Raw genomic sequence first — 17,945 nt, 5'->3', positions numbered from 1 at the left:
TCAGTTTCCTTTCTCGTCTTATCGTTATTCTATTTTTTTTTAATGTTAATTTCAATTTCTATTTTAGCTCATGCTAATTTGCGTTTTCCATTCTCTATGATTTATATCATTTCCCTTTATATTTGATGTCTTTATTTAATTTTATTTCACTTATTTTTTGGTCTATGATTCTTTATTTAATTTATTTTTCTACTCGTTGGTTAATCATTTCAAACAATCAACTTTCTTTTGTGCTTCAAAAAGTACAACTTATAAATGAACTAAAATAAATATTACGAAAATTAACCTCATTTTTGAAAAAGTCACTGTTACATTACAAAATTTGTGTTATGGCAGTTGTCCTATATTTTCTTTCTTTTTGTACAAAAAAATAAATGAGAGTAATTATATTTTTTTAATTAAACTTTGAATTATGATATTTCATTTTTATTTCTAATGTTATTAGTAGCGAATTGAAGTTCAAATGTTTTGGTGTTTTATAAGTATATAAAACAATATTATAGCGAAGAAATGGTTGAATAACAATTTTTCAAATTTTTAAAATAATTTATTTCAAGAGATACTTTGGAAGGTATCATAAACGATATCAGGAAACCATTTTCAAATTATTTGAAAAAAAAGCACAATTTAATTATTTTTTGTTCATTGGAACCTAATATTGTGTATGATAGAATCCACTTTCAGTGCTTGAATGAAATCAATAAAGGACGCGCTTTATCACAAATTAACAAGTTTAAAATTGACTTACCTGGGTAGTATTCAATTTCTGTGCTCTGATCGTTTTCGAAAGGTGCTGAAACAAAAACAAATTAGAGTTTAGGTAACGATGCACGAGTCAATGAATTCTTAATCAATGCTTCAGACGAAATCAAGGTCAGGCCGGGAGTGGTCTTGGACTTGAAAATCATCCTTTGCATAACTAATAGCACGGATAATTCATGTAATTTCAATTACATTGCACACTTGCAAGTGCGTCGCGAAGCGTGAGTCACAGCGTTGCCAGATGCAGAAAAATTCTTTAGATTTAGGAAATTTGTTCATGACATAAATGATTTTTTGTTTATGTCATCTAAAAACTTTAATGAAAATTTTAAATTGTCACTGTCACTGTTTTTTTTCTTATACAGCATGGACTACAATCATAGAAGAAAAAAATAATAAAATAGAAGATGTAAAAGAATAATAATTGAGTCTGTACCGTGTAATTTTTTTTAATTTCAGATTCTATAATACGAGTAGTAGTTCTCTTAAACATTAAAAATTAAAATATATGAATATATAAACAGCACCTCTATGAACTTATATTCATTATACATTCTACAAGTCTATTTTGTGAATAATAATATTGAAGTAATAATATAAATAACATTCAGTGATTAATCTTTGAAATTTGAGGTCAGTCTACTTTGAACATCTCATTGATCAAAGGTGTTATGGATGAATATGGTTCTTACATCAAAGAATATACTATTCCGTAAAGGAAGTCATAACATTTTCTTCCATGTAATATCCGAATTTTCAAAAATGCCACTCAACATTTCGTTAAAATTTACAATATAAAATATGTTCAGACTTCGATATTTACATCTGGACTATTCAATGGGCAATTGAAAAATACGAAAGTTATTGTGAACTTTTTTATTCTTCACAATTCACTGAGGCTCTTTGTTTTATTCTCTCCCCTCTATAGGTCTAGACTTATCCAAAAGCACTGAAAACTCACTTCCTTCGAAATGGATGCAGTTTCGTATCGTTCTCAATGTAAGTTTAATCACCTTTACGTCTTTTTATCAATTCGCAATAACAACTTAGTTTTATATTTTATAATGTCTAGCAGTTTATATTCATGAAACATGGGAATAGCCTTCGAAGTGAAGCAAATATGAAAAGCAAAGAATATCAATTCTAGCATCTACTGAAAGAATCAGTCACGCTCATTTGCTCTGAAAGTAATATCATGTTTTTTTTTGTTGAGGTATAGTATACTACCGCTTCGAAAGGAAATCGTAATAGCATCATCGCTAATATATTTATAAAAGCCATTTCATCTGAATGCGAACCATTTGTTGATATGAATTATTGCAAGGCCGGAGGTGTATTTTTGGTTCGATGACCGTGTAGAATATTAAATCCTCTCTGAAACCAACAATTCCAGTTCAACGTGGTTTTACCTTACTGAAAGTGTGTTTGACGTAATATAAGTCACCTTCATCACGTTACTTATGGAGTATGAAACCGAAAAATTACATCATGGTAGTGACCTGACTAGTATCCGGTGCCGCCTCCTCGGCGGTCTTCACAAATTTGCCTTCGAAATTGTGCTTTTTCTTAAAGGGAGTAACTTCTATGCATAACCTGTAGGTCATTGTAAATAGATTATTTTGATATTAATGCCTTTCTTCTTTCTGGAGAAGAATATGGGAATTCAAAAACTTTCTTTCCCAAAAACTAATCTTATGAATTATGCACTGTCATCGATGACATGAGTAGATTAAACTCATTCGTGACATAAAGTCGTGATTTCATGAATGAATTGAGTGCCTCATCTTGTAATGTTATCCAGATTGGTGCTGAAGAGCAATGAGGCAAGTGCTTTATTCCGAAACATTGGTTGTCCGCCATGCAAGACGACAGTGTTCCATGTAAGTGAAAATTTGAATCGAAACTTTCTCATGTACCATATTGTGTAGATTTCCGATGAACTATAACTGATTCAATTTCATAACGAATGTTTGGAGTACAAACTGAATAGGAGAAAGTGATTCTTGTTCAATTCAATGTTTATATGAAAGTAGTTGTTTCGAGAGTTTTTCCTTCTAGTTTTCATCTAGAAGCAGCTTCTATGCATGATGTGCGAATTTTTGTAAAGAGTTTTTCCTTTTAAAAATTGTGGAAGTTTTCCAAATCTATTCGTATAAAGATGGAGAAGTATAAAGCCAAAAATAAAAGCCAAAATTATTTCATAATTGAAAGATGGGGAAATTAGTATACGTCATTTTCTATAGTCTATTTCAAAAGAGTGTAGAGTAATAAATCATGAAGTGTCATAAAATTTGCCTGAATTTCGTTGTCGTCCATGGGCGTAGGCAAATCTTAGGATTATTAAACTTAATAATTAAAGTAAATTAAAAATTACAGACATAGATAATAATAAAAGGCCATTTTTGGGAAGTAATTTGGTCTAAAACTAAGTGTTCAAGTGTCAAATTGTAATAACGTATCCAGTAAAGTTCTTGTCGTTTTTGTGAATAAATTGATTTAAAGTCCCCACAAGTGTTTCAATACGTAAAGTTCGTTCGTGTGTGTTTGTGAGTATTTCCCGATTTCGGTTCGTATATATTTTATTGTTACATTTTATATTTTTTTAATAACACTGTTCTGCTGTATTAAATTTTTATTTCCTTTAATATAATTTTTATGAATGCATATTCTTTTGGCAATTATCCCACTAGCGCGCCTCTGGCTCAGTATTTATCCGTCGATAACAATGGACAAATCCCTTAAAACAGGGTGATACCTACCTGCTCTTTATGAAACGACATAATTTTGCAATGCGGACTAGGGAAGTGACAGAATTTATTGACGGATCACCCTGTAGCGCTTTTGAATACTTAATGAGATTTTATTACTCTACACTCTTTTGAAATAGACTATAATAATTATTCGCTTCAGGTTTTTTGATCTATGAATCAATAACGAATAAGGGTAACGGAATGGTGAACTCATAATCATTTTTATAAAATAAGCTCGAGGGTCATAAACATATAATCCAACTGTTGATCATATTTCATATTTGTAAATTCTCCTACGTAAAATCTGTTGATCTGCCTGTTATAATATGTTTTTTCGTTAAACAGATGTCGCTCCCTTACGAATTCTCAGAAGTCTAAACTTGTGCGAGCTGAGGATTTACGAGGTCTCATATTTTAACGTGCGATTCCTAGCACGAAATGGTGTTGGCAATAATATATACTACTGGGGGCAATTAGTCAATAGTTAATATCTTATGGTTACTACATCAACTACGAGTATTTCCAATGAGTAATAATTTCTTACTGCGTAAACTTTTACTGAACCATATCAATTATACTAAAATGAAGATTATGATTTCATTCTAGTTATTTCGACTGAAGAATATTCATATATTCTAACAGAAAAACTAATTTCGCATTATTATTTGGTGGGAATAACTCAAGTTAACGGAAGAAGCAACAGTCCGAATCCTTTATAACTGTTTAATAGTAAAACAAGCGGAAAAGAACCGACAAGATTTTGGATAATCTGTTTTAATGATCATTCAGCGTTCTTGGAATGAATTGGTATACCGTGCATTTTAGTTTTTTATTTCAGCCAACAGTTTCTTGAAACCATCTTTTGAGGCATGAGTTCAACCTACACTATGAAGTACTAACATAACTATGCAGGAGTTTTTTAAACTAAAATTGATGACGTAAAGTGATTTGCATTACTGGCCATACGGATAGATTATTCCTGTATTAACCTGTCATAACATTTTGTCCTGAATAAAAAAATTGCACACGGATAAAATGCTTAATTTATTTGCCGAACTTTTGTGAGCAGCAATAGGAATCAAACATTCTATAAGTGAATATTTGGTAAGTTTTATCGCTTATCAGAAAATTCTTATGGGTTCATATATCACATATACGAGTTAATTATATTTTTATGAATGTATATTCGAAGCGAAACAGAAAGAAATTTCTGGAAACTTTGTTAGCTATTGTAATTGATTTTCAAAGTGTTCTGGAAGTATATAAATGTATCATACACCTACAGTAGTTCTGGGTATCATAAGTGAGTTTTGAGTAGTTTGATACACTTTACGAATTTATTGTTTTGAAATAAAAAGTGCCAGTATTTGACGAAACTTCAAATGAAAAAACTTATATACAAGGATATGAATGTGGAGTATATATTTGTTTTTTGAAACAATTGACTTAAGGTAGCATCTCATTGTGGCATATACGTGAAATATAATATTATTTCTATTCAGGATTATTTATGGTATGTTTTCAATATAATACTAGCTCTTTCTTATTCCTTTTTCAGCAACTTCTTTTCGAATTATTACGGCACAAAATAATCGATTTGAATAAGGTATAAGTATGGAACAGGAAAACGAAAGCAAAAAGCTTCTCAGCATCCGGTAGTTAACATTATCTCAAATAACACGGTGCCGGTATGTAAGTAACGTAAGTATTCATTTTCTGGTGTGCGTGTATTAACTACAGGTTACATTCGCTGCTTGGCTGCCATCGACTCTTGAAGAGCATTTTCTTATTCTTCTCAAATCATTACTTTGCACTCAGAGTAATGATGCCGATGGTAATGAACTTGTAAGCGTTCGGAACCCTAGCCGTCTTCTCACTACATGCTGATGTTTTACGAGCGCCTTCGATACTTCGTGATACCGGGTATTACAAAACTCATTCTTTGATCGACAAACACGAATGATATTATTCAGCGTCAGTTTTTGGCTGTAGAGAAAATATCGATGGAAGATATACAGGGATATACAGGGAATTCAAAATAAGCGATACTCCCTCTGGTGTCGATGTTGTGAACTAAAGACATGCACATTGTTTGTCTTGGTAGCTATTAATTAGTATGTATTTTTGTCGCTGTTATATTAGTTCTTCAAGTAAAATGATGAAGATTGGTCAATTATCCCCTTTTCTTGATTTGAATGAACTTGAGAAATTCAAAATCAAGTTCAAATCATTATTAAATATTTTAAAAATATTTCTGCCATTTTTATGATTGAAAAGCCTTCAACAAACAAGTTTCCCATTAGACAAATCTGCATTACTCTAAAGTCACTCACCTAAAACTGAATTGATTAAATGCCAACAAAAAATGATTCCGATATTATTAAACCGAATTCAGAAATCATGAACAAATATTAATACAAACTAACGTGATACATCGAAAACCAAGTTTCACGAATTCAAACTAGTTTTAAAAAATTTTTAGAGCTAGTATTATTCCTGGAAAAACTATTCATTCAACACCAAGATGGGTGTGTCGATGAACAACATACGGAAGAGGTATTTGCACGCACAACATAAACACAAATAACTTCTCTACAATCCTAAAATTTTTCTAAAAAAAATTCCTATAAAAACAGTTGAACTAATTCAAAACTGAGGCTCAAAATCCACTGGTTTGCAGATATAATTGCACCTAACCATGCCTAGATTCAATGTAATTGTAAACATCTGTATTTTGCATTTTTGCCACCATGGCGCTAGCATCTAAATTTGAATTCCCAATATTCCCGTCGATGAAGATTGAAAAAGGCATCTCTTTTCATCAGTTAGTCTAAATGCGCAAATTTCATCAGAGTAGCTTTTTCACATATTTTGGGAAGTGAATACATAAGAGATAGTGATTGCCGTTCGTCAAGATTGTTGGATGTTTTGAGTTAGTTTATCAACATTTCGCGGACATCAAAGGTTGGCATCCTTCTTTAATAGTTCAATCAAGTTTGTCAGACGTGAGGCAACATAAAATTAAAACTTGTGCATTTGCTGCAGATGCTGTGATTTTGATAACAACACATTTGTGAGCTACCTTGATTTCGCTTTCTGTTTACAGTTTAGCTCATGTCTGTTACCATCGTGGTATATTATAGTAGTAGATATGGTGTTGTTCATGCATAGTATTCGAACTTTTTTATTAATTGAATCGGTTATGAAACTACAACTTCATTAAAAATATTAGCTCAATGTAATTCATATGCGCATTTCGTAATTATAGTTCAACAACCCTGTGGCATTGAAACTAATAACGCGAAGAAAAAACAGCAACCTTGAAGTCGAGATTATTTTATTTTTGAGCTCTCATCATTTATTTCATGAATTAGATGATCACATTTTGGGTCCCAAGAACTGAAGTCTGATCTGTGATATTAAAGAGTGAACAACCTGTGTTTAAATTTGTGTAAATTTGGACCTGGATAGAGCAAAAAACTTTTCACCTGTGCGCGATCTTGTCTTAAGTAAAAAAAGTGTGAATTCATAAATAGGCATATTAGTAGTGAACATTGTGTGGAATTGAAAAACTAATTGACACTAGCAAATTTGATGGTGACTCACGTAGAACTAATACAAAATCTGTTTAAATCTGTTTTTTGATAATCAGCTAATCTGGCTATTCTGACCTAAGTATTGACGAGGGCTCAACTTTTATTGTGCAATTTCTAGTACGGCTTGGACAATACACAGTTGAAAATTACTTGAATCACTTATGCTAATCCAATCGGGTACCGTCCCAATGAACATTTAAATCAGAATCGACGATTCTGATAATTCAATTTCACTTAAAATCCATGAGTAGATGAATTTTTACCGAACAGTGAATTTGCAGATTTTTAAAATCGAATTCCGTTACTTACGAAAAACCCAATTCTTCTCTATCACCCGAACAGATGTCCATGACCGACTAACAGTAAACTCGTTTACTTAATCACGATTCGAGTATATTATCGATTTTTCGAATGCGCCTCGAAAATAGTACAAGACACGAATCGATATACGAGTATCGATATACGAGAACGGGACAGGACGTTGGTCTGTTGTTTCTGAAACTTGGTTGAGAAGCGTCAAGGCGGCGTGGGAGACAAACATTGGAGAATAGAGACTGCTTGGGAGGTCAAGCCAGGAACCTCGTTTGATGGACGGATAGCGTATCACTGCAGAAAGCAGTGGAGTTCGTTTGTGAACGTTTCATAGTTTCTATGATTAATAAAAGTTTTCTTTGTCGACCGGTTTTGTAGGTGTTTCAATACGACATATTACGACGTTAAGCATATCTTATGAATGATTATTGTTTTGGAATAGATAATAGATCTCAAAATTATATATTGTGAGGAAACTCGTCTCATGAAAAATGCAGAAGTAGATATATTTCAGTTGACAGTTTAAGCAGTATCTGTATGGAAGGAATATGTTTTCTTAGAATTTAAAACTTCATTTTGGCAATTTACTGTGCGATCTGAAATGTTTTCAATAATGAATTATATGAATTCACATCACGCAATGTGTTTGAGAATAATAATACTAAAATAATAATAAAACTTAATTACATTAATTGAATCAAATATTGTTGATGGAGTTATACATAGACTTTACTGGAAGATAAAGTTGATTTGTGTATTACTTAATGACATTTTTGTCACTTTTCGCCATCAACATGTTTGGCTAGATATTTTTCAAAGTTCTGATGCAGCCAGAAAAGTACGAAAGAATAACTTGCTTTCATTCACTACCATACGATATTATAGTTAATCAGTTGCAACACTCATTCGATAACACTATTGGAATTTCATCGAGAAATCTGAAATATATAACTGATTTATTTTTATTCATCCCTGCATATATTTTATGAATGATTTTTTATCAAATATTGGCGTAGATATTCTCCTCAAAAATTCAGATAATTCCAATAGCGATGCAGCTTTTTTACTTGATATGTAGCGAAATATTCAAAAATAATTATGTTGATGTTTCAATTGATGATGGTGGCTTCATTCTTTGCACTATTACATTGACGAATCCAAATTACAGGTTCATACAGCTTTAGCATATGCAACTTCAAATTCAGGTCAATATAGGTAATGCATTTTCAAAATTTCGATAACCAAAAAATCTGAATAAATGATCTTGTACGTATTACCTCCTATTTTTACACGCTTTATATTAGTTTCACCTGTATGTATGAAAGTATGTATGTTTGTTTGTATGTATGATTGTTTGCTTGTAACTCTCAAGCGCGGGATCTGTATCGACAGAATTATCGCCATTATTACTTGATCTTACGTGACCTCCTTGATATTTCTTCATCTATTTGCGGGCAGATGGCGCTGTACGTAAGTATCAATTATTGCTTAATCTATTCGCGGGAAGATGGCGCTGTACCCAACTTCCTTGATAGGTTGTTCAAAAGAAAATCAAAATAAAAAACATAGCGAAATTTTGTACTACAGATGAAATATTTAGATATTTAAATATTTTCAATTACCCGTGATTTAGTACAGAAAAAAGTTTTGAACGAAACGGGAGATACATTTCAAAATCTAATTCTATTATTTGAAAGCAAACCAGAATATGGATTACAACAATGAAAACTTTATCGTAAATTGTACACCTAAAAAATTCAGTTACTTAAATATTTCAAAAAATCGAAAAATTAGAATTAAGGTGCTTGACATACATATCAAATCAAAAGATTGATTTGTAAAATGAAATTATTCACTGAAAAAATATTTTCAGTCCATTGATATTTTGAATGAAACTTCAAACCAAAACATCAAGATTGAATTGTTTTTTGAAATTATTACTGCAAATTTTCTGTTTACAAATTTTTCAACTGTCCGCCATTTGTTGGAGACTTACTGCATCTCAGTATTACTATAGAATTTAAGACCTCTAACTTTATTATGTTGTTTGAGAGGAATTTTACATTCGTACGCTGACTGTTAAAGATTTATAATTCTAGTGACTAGAACTTAAAAAAAAATATTTTCGACAATAAATCGGACTGAAAAGTGAAAAATAAATATAGTTTGAAAAAACTGAAAAACACGGTTTTATAGCATGTGAAACTAAAAAGTAAAAAATAAATATAAAAACACGCTTTTGAAGAACATCGAACTGAAAAGCGACGGGCGCTTGATATATAAAAAATATGGCACAAAGCGCCCACGGTTTTTTCACAATAATACTAGTATTTTTCGTTCGTTATTGTTTTAAGCAAAATATATTTGGACTTTTTAAAAAAAGATTGTTGCTTGATACTTTTCCATCTCTATAAAAAGTTTTCTTTCCAAAAAAGGAATAATCTTTTTTAAAAATGGATTTTTGGAAATTTCAGTCAATTTTGAACAACCTGTATTATTGTGTAGGAGTAATTTTCTGGCTTTGGTGATTTGATACATGTATCTGGATTCTGTATTCAACTGTATTGAAAACGTTCAGAAAATTTTTCATATCAAAATAAAATATTGTTAATAGCATCAAATTTCACTTTGAAACGTTCATTAATGAACGTTATGAATGTCACAAAGACGTTCTCAATTATTTTAATATATTATAAACACATCAATACTGTTTGGAAAAAAAAGATATAGACTTGAAGTATTTTGGTTTAAATGCACTATTGCACCATGCTGCAAAAAAAGAAATTTAACTCCGAAGTATTTCAAATTCATTTGTTATCTACAAGTGGTTCTCAGCAAAGATCAAACGGTGAATTTAGAGAAAAGATTTCGGTTTATGTTCATATCATTTTCAACTAACTCTTCACTCTTCATCGTGTGATTTGTTTTAGGATCATATGAAATCGAGGATCTACGCAAACAATCGAACGAAAGTCAAGGATTCAGAAATCAGAAATGAGATTTACATAATTTGATATAAATTTAAATGAAATGATATATTACTGATCAAATGGTCAGTTTGAGATTATTTTAAGTAGCATGAAAACTCAACGTTGGCAAGAACAGATTCACACTAGGTCATTATTTGTATAGGTAACCTAAAAAAAATAAGCGCGCTCATTATAAAATATACAGTACACTCCTATATATATATATTTAATAAAAGATGTCATGTCTGCTGCGATTCAGTGCATTCGCACATTATGTGATGCGGTGTTTCTCAACTGATCCCCAGAAGATATGTAAATGTAATCTGGGTGCCTGTATATTTGCCCACCCGTGTCTTGAATTTATTACATGTCTTTGGCCTGGATTGAGACAGTGAGAATATTGTCCTAAGTATATATCTAGGTACATAAAATACTTGTTACACTTTTAAAATTCTTCCGGTGATGTAGTTGATGAACTGGAACAACATTGTGATTATTTTTTGAGGTTAGTTGGTATGTGAACCAGTAAATGTTGTCAACAGTTTATAGAACAGATGTAATACACGACACAACTTACATTGCATATTTGATTGGTCAGGCATGCGCTGCATTTTTAATTTGAAATTAAGAATCGCAAATTCACTGATCGGTGAGAACTTTCCATTCTTGAAGGATAATATATTCCGATTGAATTATTTTTTCTATCATTGTGTGGGCAGTTGGGAATCCTAACCGTCGTTTGGAAATATTTTTCGTGTATGTCCTATTTAGGTGACATTTTTTGTATAAAGTACTTATATGAATTCGAAAGGGGATAATGAATACAAAAGATCATCGTATCTTCTTACTGTTTTTTAGTGTGGAAGGTTTTGAAGGAAATATTGAGTCCTCCACAAAAAAAATGTATTTGAATGAATATCATCATTTCCTACTTTGGCTTAGGACTATATTCAAATGAGACCGTCTAAGAATAAGATTGAGGTTATATTCATCATGTTGTGTTGTCTACATACCGGTCCAGAGGTAATCCTTACTCTGTTATACAATATAATCATCAATTCCCAATAATGCAATTCCTGTTGTGTGATTTATATAATTGAATAACTGGTTCCTTTTTTAATGAATTATTGGTCATTTATGAAAAATTTTGTGGGATGTAGACCCCCAGGGGTCTTCCGATTTTGTATTTTTTTTCGATGAATAGTAAAATAAGAGGTACTAAACAATGCCCAGGCACAAACATGCCAGACATAAGACATGGATGTCAAGAATTGTAAAATAATATAAAAATATATTTGAATAAACGGAAGCTGAGCTCAAAGATGGTCACAATTCTTTTTCAATTCGCCCCCGTTGTACGACGAAATGGAAAGGTATTATTGCTGTTTCAATAAATTTTATCAACAACGAAAAATTGTCTTTCTATAAGAAATGAATAATCATTTATTCATAAGTGCTACTCTATTGAATTGTTATCCTTTAAAATTATTACTTTCCATGACACACTGGTTATCGATCTGAAATATATTTGAAATATTTTTAATTGCTAACCAAAATACAGGACGAGAATGATGAATTTGTCATATATGGTAACATGGACATTTCAAAGTAGATTTTTTATGGTTCACCTAACAACTTATCAAAAACATATCGCAATTGTTGTTTGAGAGTATTGCGAAACATCAAATAAACAAAACGAAACATTTGAATGTTTCTTCTTTAAATATAAGTACACTTGGTTAATGGGAAGTATTCTTTGAATAATTTTAGTTGTAAATTTTTTTGAAAGAAATGTTTTTTGAATATTTGTTAGGACTTATCGAAACCATTCAATTTTTCACGGTAACTATTACGTACTCAAATATCGTAATTAAAATTTTTCAATTTTAATAAATATTAAACTCACCAATTGGAACAAAACGAATTAACTTTTGAGTATTTTTGAGTATTTTAGAGAAAAATTGAACCTCTATGGAAAGTAAAAAGAATATTTCAATTTTAAACGGGTTTGTGCATCAAAATTATAAAATTTGGATATCATTTTGAAACATACGGTTTATACTTCATTCTTTCGAAAACATGATTTGTTTATTTATAATAACTGATCAGAATCAGAATGTTCGAAACCATTATTTTCCATAAATTTTGTAATGTTCTTGTGGGATTTTCGTTCTGCAATTTGTAATTACAATAGCTATATACTTATTTCGTTTGCTCAGTTTCCTATAAATATATAAGTAGGTGAAACATGTATTCAAACATTTGGTGAAGAATACTGTATCGTTGAATAGTTTTATTTGAGCCGCCAGCGGTTTATAGGAAAAAAATGTGGGAAAAAGTAGCAACTGTTGACTCTTTCAAATCATCATGGAGATGTATTGAAGCAATTATTGATCATCAGTGATTCAACTAAGAAAGTATTCTCAATACAATTAATGCGTTTAAAGACAAAGCCGAAATCACAACAGAACCCATATGAGCTCGAAATGTTCAGTATCTGTTCACCATTCCTTTTCATAGTCGCCTGTTGTAACTGCATTGCCGTTTAATTAACTTCGAAGTTAACAGGGTGTTTTGTTGCTCTTTTTCATTAACAGCATTTTGCACAATAATGTTGTTCAATTAGTTATTCCGCAAAGTTACGACCAAATATTTTACGACCAGCGGCGCGTTAAAGTTCAGTAACATCTTCCGGAGTTCTGTTTCACTGAACAGCTAATATCAGTGACGTGTATAAGTGCGAAAATCAAGTTATTATTTGGTTATTATGGACGACGACTCAAGATACGATAAGGGTTATTTACTAGAAATGCGCAGGAAGAAAATAGTTTTTGATTTCTCACTCATGAGTACTTCATGACTTTTTAATTTATTATTGTTGGGAATACGAAAAAATACACTTCCATCCTACATTTGTACATACATTTGTGCATCCGAAATAAGATACAAATTGAGAAAAACGAAATGACTTGGCTACTACTCCGAATAACTACCTTTTAATGAAGAATTGCTCCATTTTTTTTAATTTAGAAGTCTCATGTTAGGATTTTGGGTCAGTTTCATTAAATTGGTCAGCAATTTATTGATTATTCTGTGAATTAATTACTCTGATACCCGGCAATTTAAATATAACCTTTTGGTATTTCCACCTTCCAAAATCAATTTTTGAGGTTTTGAAGACTAAAAATCTTAAAAATATCACAATAAGAACATTGAACTGTCAAAGTTAGAATCTACGAATTTGATTGTTTAGTCTTTATTTTTCACTTGGAAAAACTTGGAAAACCTCATAATTAACAAAGGATTCTGTTATGTTATCGTGCAAATAAAAATGATATTTCCTATATGGTACCACTTTATTGTATTTCCAACAACGGTAAGTACTCGACTGCGTTTTTAGAGCAAGTCTACATGAAAAACATTCGTGTACAAAAAGATCTTAATATACAGGACTGGAAACTCACAACTATATTTTATTATTAATATATGACAGATTCAATAGAGGCCGGTTATAAATACAGAGAACCTCATGGAAATATGAGATATGCAAACAAATTAATGGAACTCAAATGAATTCTGAAATTATTTCTTGAAAACGATTGTATTTTTGAAGTTATAGAAGGAAGAGGGCGGCAACATATGAACAATCTAAAAAAATACGAGTATAGTGAAAAATTTTAATGAAAAGTATTTCCCCATCGCGAAATTGAAGAAACTTCCTCAGAAAGTGTCATTGGTTTGAAAAATAATGAAACGAAAATGAAACCACTGCATTGATCAGCGTGATTTTTATATTGTTTGACGAAAATAATATAGTACTTTTCAATGTTTTTCACGCAAGAAGTGATGGTTTTTTGAATTGAAAGTTATCTTACCTGCATTTCCAAGTAGAGGGCATAATACTAGGACCACAATGAGGAGGGTGGGTCCTGGTTCCGTCAATCGAGTCCACGCCGACATGGCGCGTCCTGAAATGAAAACTAAATGAATAATTGTTCAACAACACTGAAACAATCACATATTGAATAATATCAGAATATAAAAGAAAATAATTTATTCGGTATTTCGATCAGATCCAGATTTCTATCTTGGGGGATTCAGATTTCTATCTTATGTAGACCTATGACTTTCTGGGTACTTGTGGTAGATACCCAACGGACAAAACAACAAATAACCCACCTAATGCCGCACAGAAAACTGAAGTAAAACCATCAGACACCAGTGCAATGTCTTCGATTTAGAAGATTCGTGGCGAATTATTTTCCACTATGAAAATCTGTTTAAAAAATATGTTTCTGTAGAGCACAAATTGATTTCATTTGGTCGATATGACCAACAGACAGACCGGTTTCGGAGTACTTGCCCCATCATCAGTTCTGAAGAGACCATGCCTGGTACTATTGATGTCATATGTCAACCTCAAAATTTGAAATTTCCACATGGTCCTCTTCAAGGAACAACAGGTGTTCTTTTTTAAATGATATATCATTTGTGATGTAAATTATTCATCTCGACTTTCCTGACGTTATTTTTTGGTCTCTACACCTATATATGTTGTGTCTACATTTCAATCATCCTGCTGCCTAACCTCACATACAGTGTAATTTGGGTTTTTGACTGATGTAATTTTTTTTATAGATCTAATCTGAGGTTAATCCATTTTACTGTACATTTCTCCAGTCGCTAAGATTTTCAACTTCTTTACATAGACGTTGATATATATGTGGATATTCAGTACAGTAAGCCCATATAATTTCTTCTCTGTTTTATTTACCACCGATTCACACAGAAAGGACGTCTGGCGGAGACGAGGCGAAGAATTTTGTCTCTACCGCGTCCTTTCTATGATTCAATCACCCATTGCACATATAGAAGCGACATTGATCCGGCGTAGTGCAACCTCGCGGAAGAGACAGAAATTTGCGCGACGTCCGCGCCACGTCTTCGTCCGACGTCCGTTTTGTGTAAATCGGGCTCAGTCGACCATAATATTTCAGTTTTCTACTTAAAAAAGCTTGTTTTGTTGATGCAACCCTAAAAGGGTACATAATATTTGCAAAAACATTTTGGAAGTGGAATTGTAGTGGGATATTGGATGAACACAATCGGTCAGAGTTGCTCCATTTTCGGTATAGTATGATTTATATTTTTAATAAGCTGACCAAAAAAAGTAACCCAGATTTGTTTTGAAGGTTGCAGATAATTATTGTTTTTGCCCTCTCGGATCCGCTAGTTACCTCGGAGTTACAGAGAAATAAATATATGAATTACTTTTCTCGAAAATCTAATACCCGCCATATATGAAGTAATGGAGAAAGGTAAGATTGAGATCTTTGAATGCATGTTCCATTCAGAATAGGCATAACTGTTCCATGCCGGTTCCATCCTTACAATGAGAATTTTGAAAAAAAAATAACCTAAATATGAAGTGGTTCTCAACAAATCGATCAATGTGCAGATTTTAGGTATTCCTTCGTTACGAAATAACTGTAAATGTGTGTTACCAAATGATAAATTATCAATTCCTGCGTGTGGTGCATACTAATTTCATTCAATATAAATTACACTCATGAATCATTTCCCAATTTTCGGTGAAAAAATACATATTTATGAAGTAATAGTACCGATTCTTTACAACGGTTATATTAAAGGTCAGTACCCTACTGGTTTCTACAGGAAAGTTCACCAAATTTCGTGTCATGCGAGTATTTAAGCGAATCATTCAATTTTTATGTGTACAGTTAGGGGTTTTCAACTTCGCAGCTTACAATACAGAAAAAGAAAATGCAATTGAAATTTCTTCTCGTCTTGTTATTTGATGAAAAATAGCAAGTCATCACTTCTGATAATTGATTGGAGTGCATCAAGCATATCTCTTAATCATTCATGCGTTAGGGGAAAACCGCATTGAGCAAGGAGTTCCATAAATCGTCTGATGAACGGAAAACGATCCTCTTAAACAGTCCTTTGGCAGATTTGAACCTCGAGAGAATTATGATGAACCTTAACTTACAAGTGTAAGTCTTATGGGATGAACTGCAAGTATCCTAGAAGCATTGATCATGATATTATCTTGAAGTTATCAGTCACTTTCAATAAAGGATCAATGTCAATGAGACTTATTTCTGTACTTTGGTTGAGTTCGAGTAGTTTCGAAGGTGAGTTGGGGTGCTCTGAGTTTAAGTTACTAGTATTGAGATTCACTCTTGAAATTTCAATGTAAAATGTTCGTCAGATAGTCTCGAACTGTTTGATATTGTTCATATGAAGCAGAAAATGTTAGGTATAGTATATTGATTCATAGGATCAGTCAGAGTCAGTGAATCAGAGAATTTAACCACCAAGCATAAATACATGTGCAGAAGATAACTGGAAAACAAACCAATGTTATGATAATAGATAAGACAATCAGGTCTCTGGTTCGGTCTGAACTTCTGTTTTCTTGTAACAATATTGAAAACAACGAATAATGTTCATAGGATTACATCAGTACTATCTGAATTGATCTTGAATATGTTTTTGAGAAACTGGTCGGCACTTTGATGCATTATTTCTTTCATCCATGTTTCTTTCATCCATGTTTCATGAATATCTAAAGCCATTGTTGAAAATATTTTGTATTCCTCGATAGAGTTAAGGCACACATTTGTGACATGGGCTAGAAGGTCTATTTTGCCATTTGTTTGCGGGATCCATATTGGTAAACCAATATCCTAGGTTCTAGGTTTTCAATGACATTGATGGCTCTACTCATCACTTTGAATGTCACGAATAGCAACGCGAAAAATCTGAAATATTTTGGAAAATGATTTATTTCAAGCTGGACCTACAGAAGAATAGTATTAGTCGGTGACATCAATTAAGAAAACAATTGGTAAAATGTCGACTGGCTCTTTGTGAGTACCTACTTCATTTAAGGAAGACGTTTCCCATTATTTTGAGACGGATCACAATTCCAGGTATTATTTATCTGTAGCTACTATGTCTGGAGATTCATTTCCTCGATGGTTCAGAGAAGAGTTGGCGGCAAACATCACATAATAGAATATTGTTCTTTCTGAAGAGTAGTTGCCATTGTTTCATCGTCTACGATAAGAGGTGAAAAAAACCGAATGTGGCGTTTGCACATATTGTCTTCACCAAGGACCAAAAGAAATATTACTGGAGTTTTTTCCCAACACCAACACCTCGACAGGTGTTTCGATCACTTGGTGGTTGAAACATGTGTCGAGGTGTTCAAATAACGATTTGGTGTTGGGAGAGATCTCCAGCTATATTCATTACTACACCAAAGATTCCAAACAGTGCATCACAAGAACCAAAATGACTGTGATTTTTACCACTACGTGAAATGTAAAGATTATTTCCGCTGACTCAGTGGAAGAACCCTCGTAGAAATATTAATGTATCAAGTTGTAACCGATTTATGAATCACTGGTAAATTAATGATAGCGTTGAGCAAGGTGTCATATTACACCAAGAAATTGATTCGACTATGAAGATAATGCTGAATACATTAAAATGGTTTAGCTGCATCGTTATTCAAATGCCTAATC

At 32.2% G+C, this 17,945-nt stretch overlaps 1 protein-coding gene across 1 annotated transcript in view; it reads right to left on the bottom strand.

Annotated features, from left to right (window-relative positions):
- Positions 1 to 17,945, bottom strand: part of tnc (tenectin) — a 51,194-nt gene that overhangs the window by 16,932 nt on the left and 16,317 nt on the right. The window contains exons 2-3 of the mRNA XM_023161758.2: positions 14,265 to 14,357; positions 749 to 793 (exon numbers count right to left, since the gene is read on the bottom strand). Of these exons, the coding sequence (XP_023017526.2) occupies positions 749 to 793; positions 14,265 to 14,349 (130 nt within the window). The 5' untranslated portion in view covers positions 14,350 to 14,357. The remainder of the gene's footprint in view (positions 1 to 748; positions 794 to 14,264; positions 14,358 to 17,945) is intronic.

This window comes from Leptinotarsa decemlineata, unplaced genomic scaffold, assembly GCF_025532065.1.
Source record: "Leptinotarsa decemlineata unplaced genomic scaffold, Ldec_3_MD MMD2_tig00001019_RagTag_RagTag, whole genome shotgun sequence".
Lineage (NCBI taxonomy): Eukaryota > Metazoa > Arthropoda > Insecta > Coleoptera > Chrysomelidae > Leptinotarsa > Leptinotarsa decemlineata.
The sequence above is the reverse complement of the archived record's forward strand: the minus strand, read 5'-3'. Positions and strand labels throughout refer to the sequence as shown.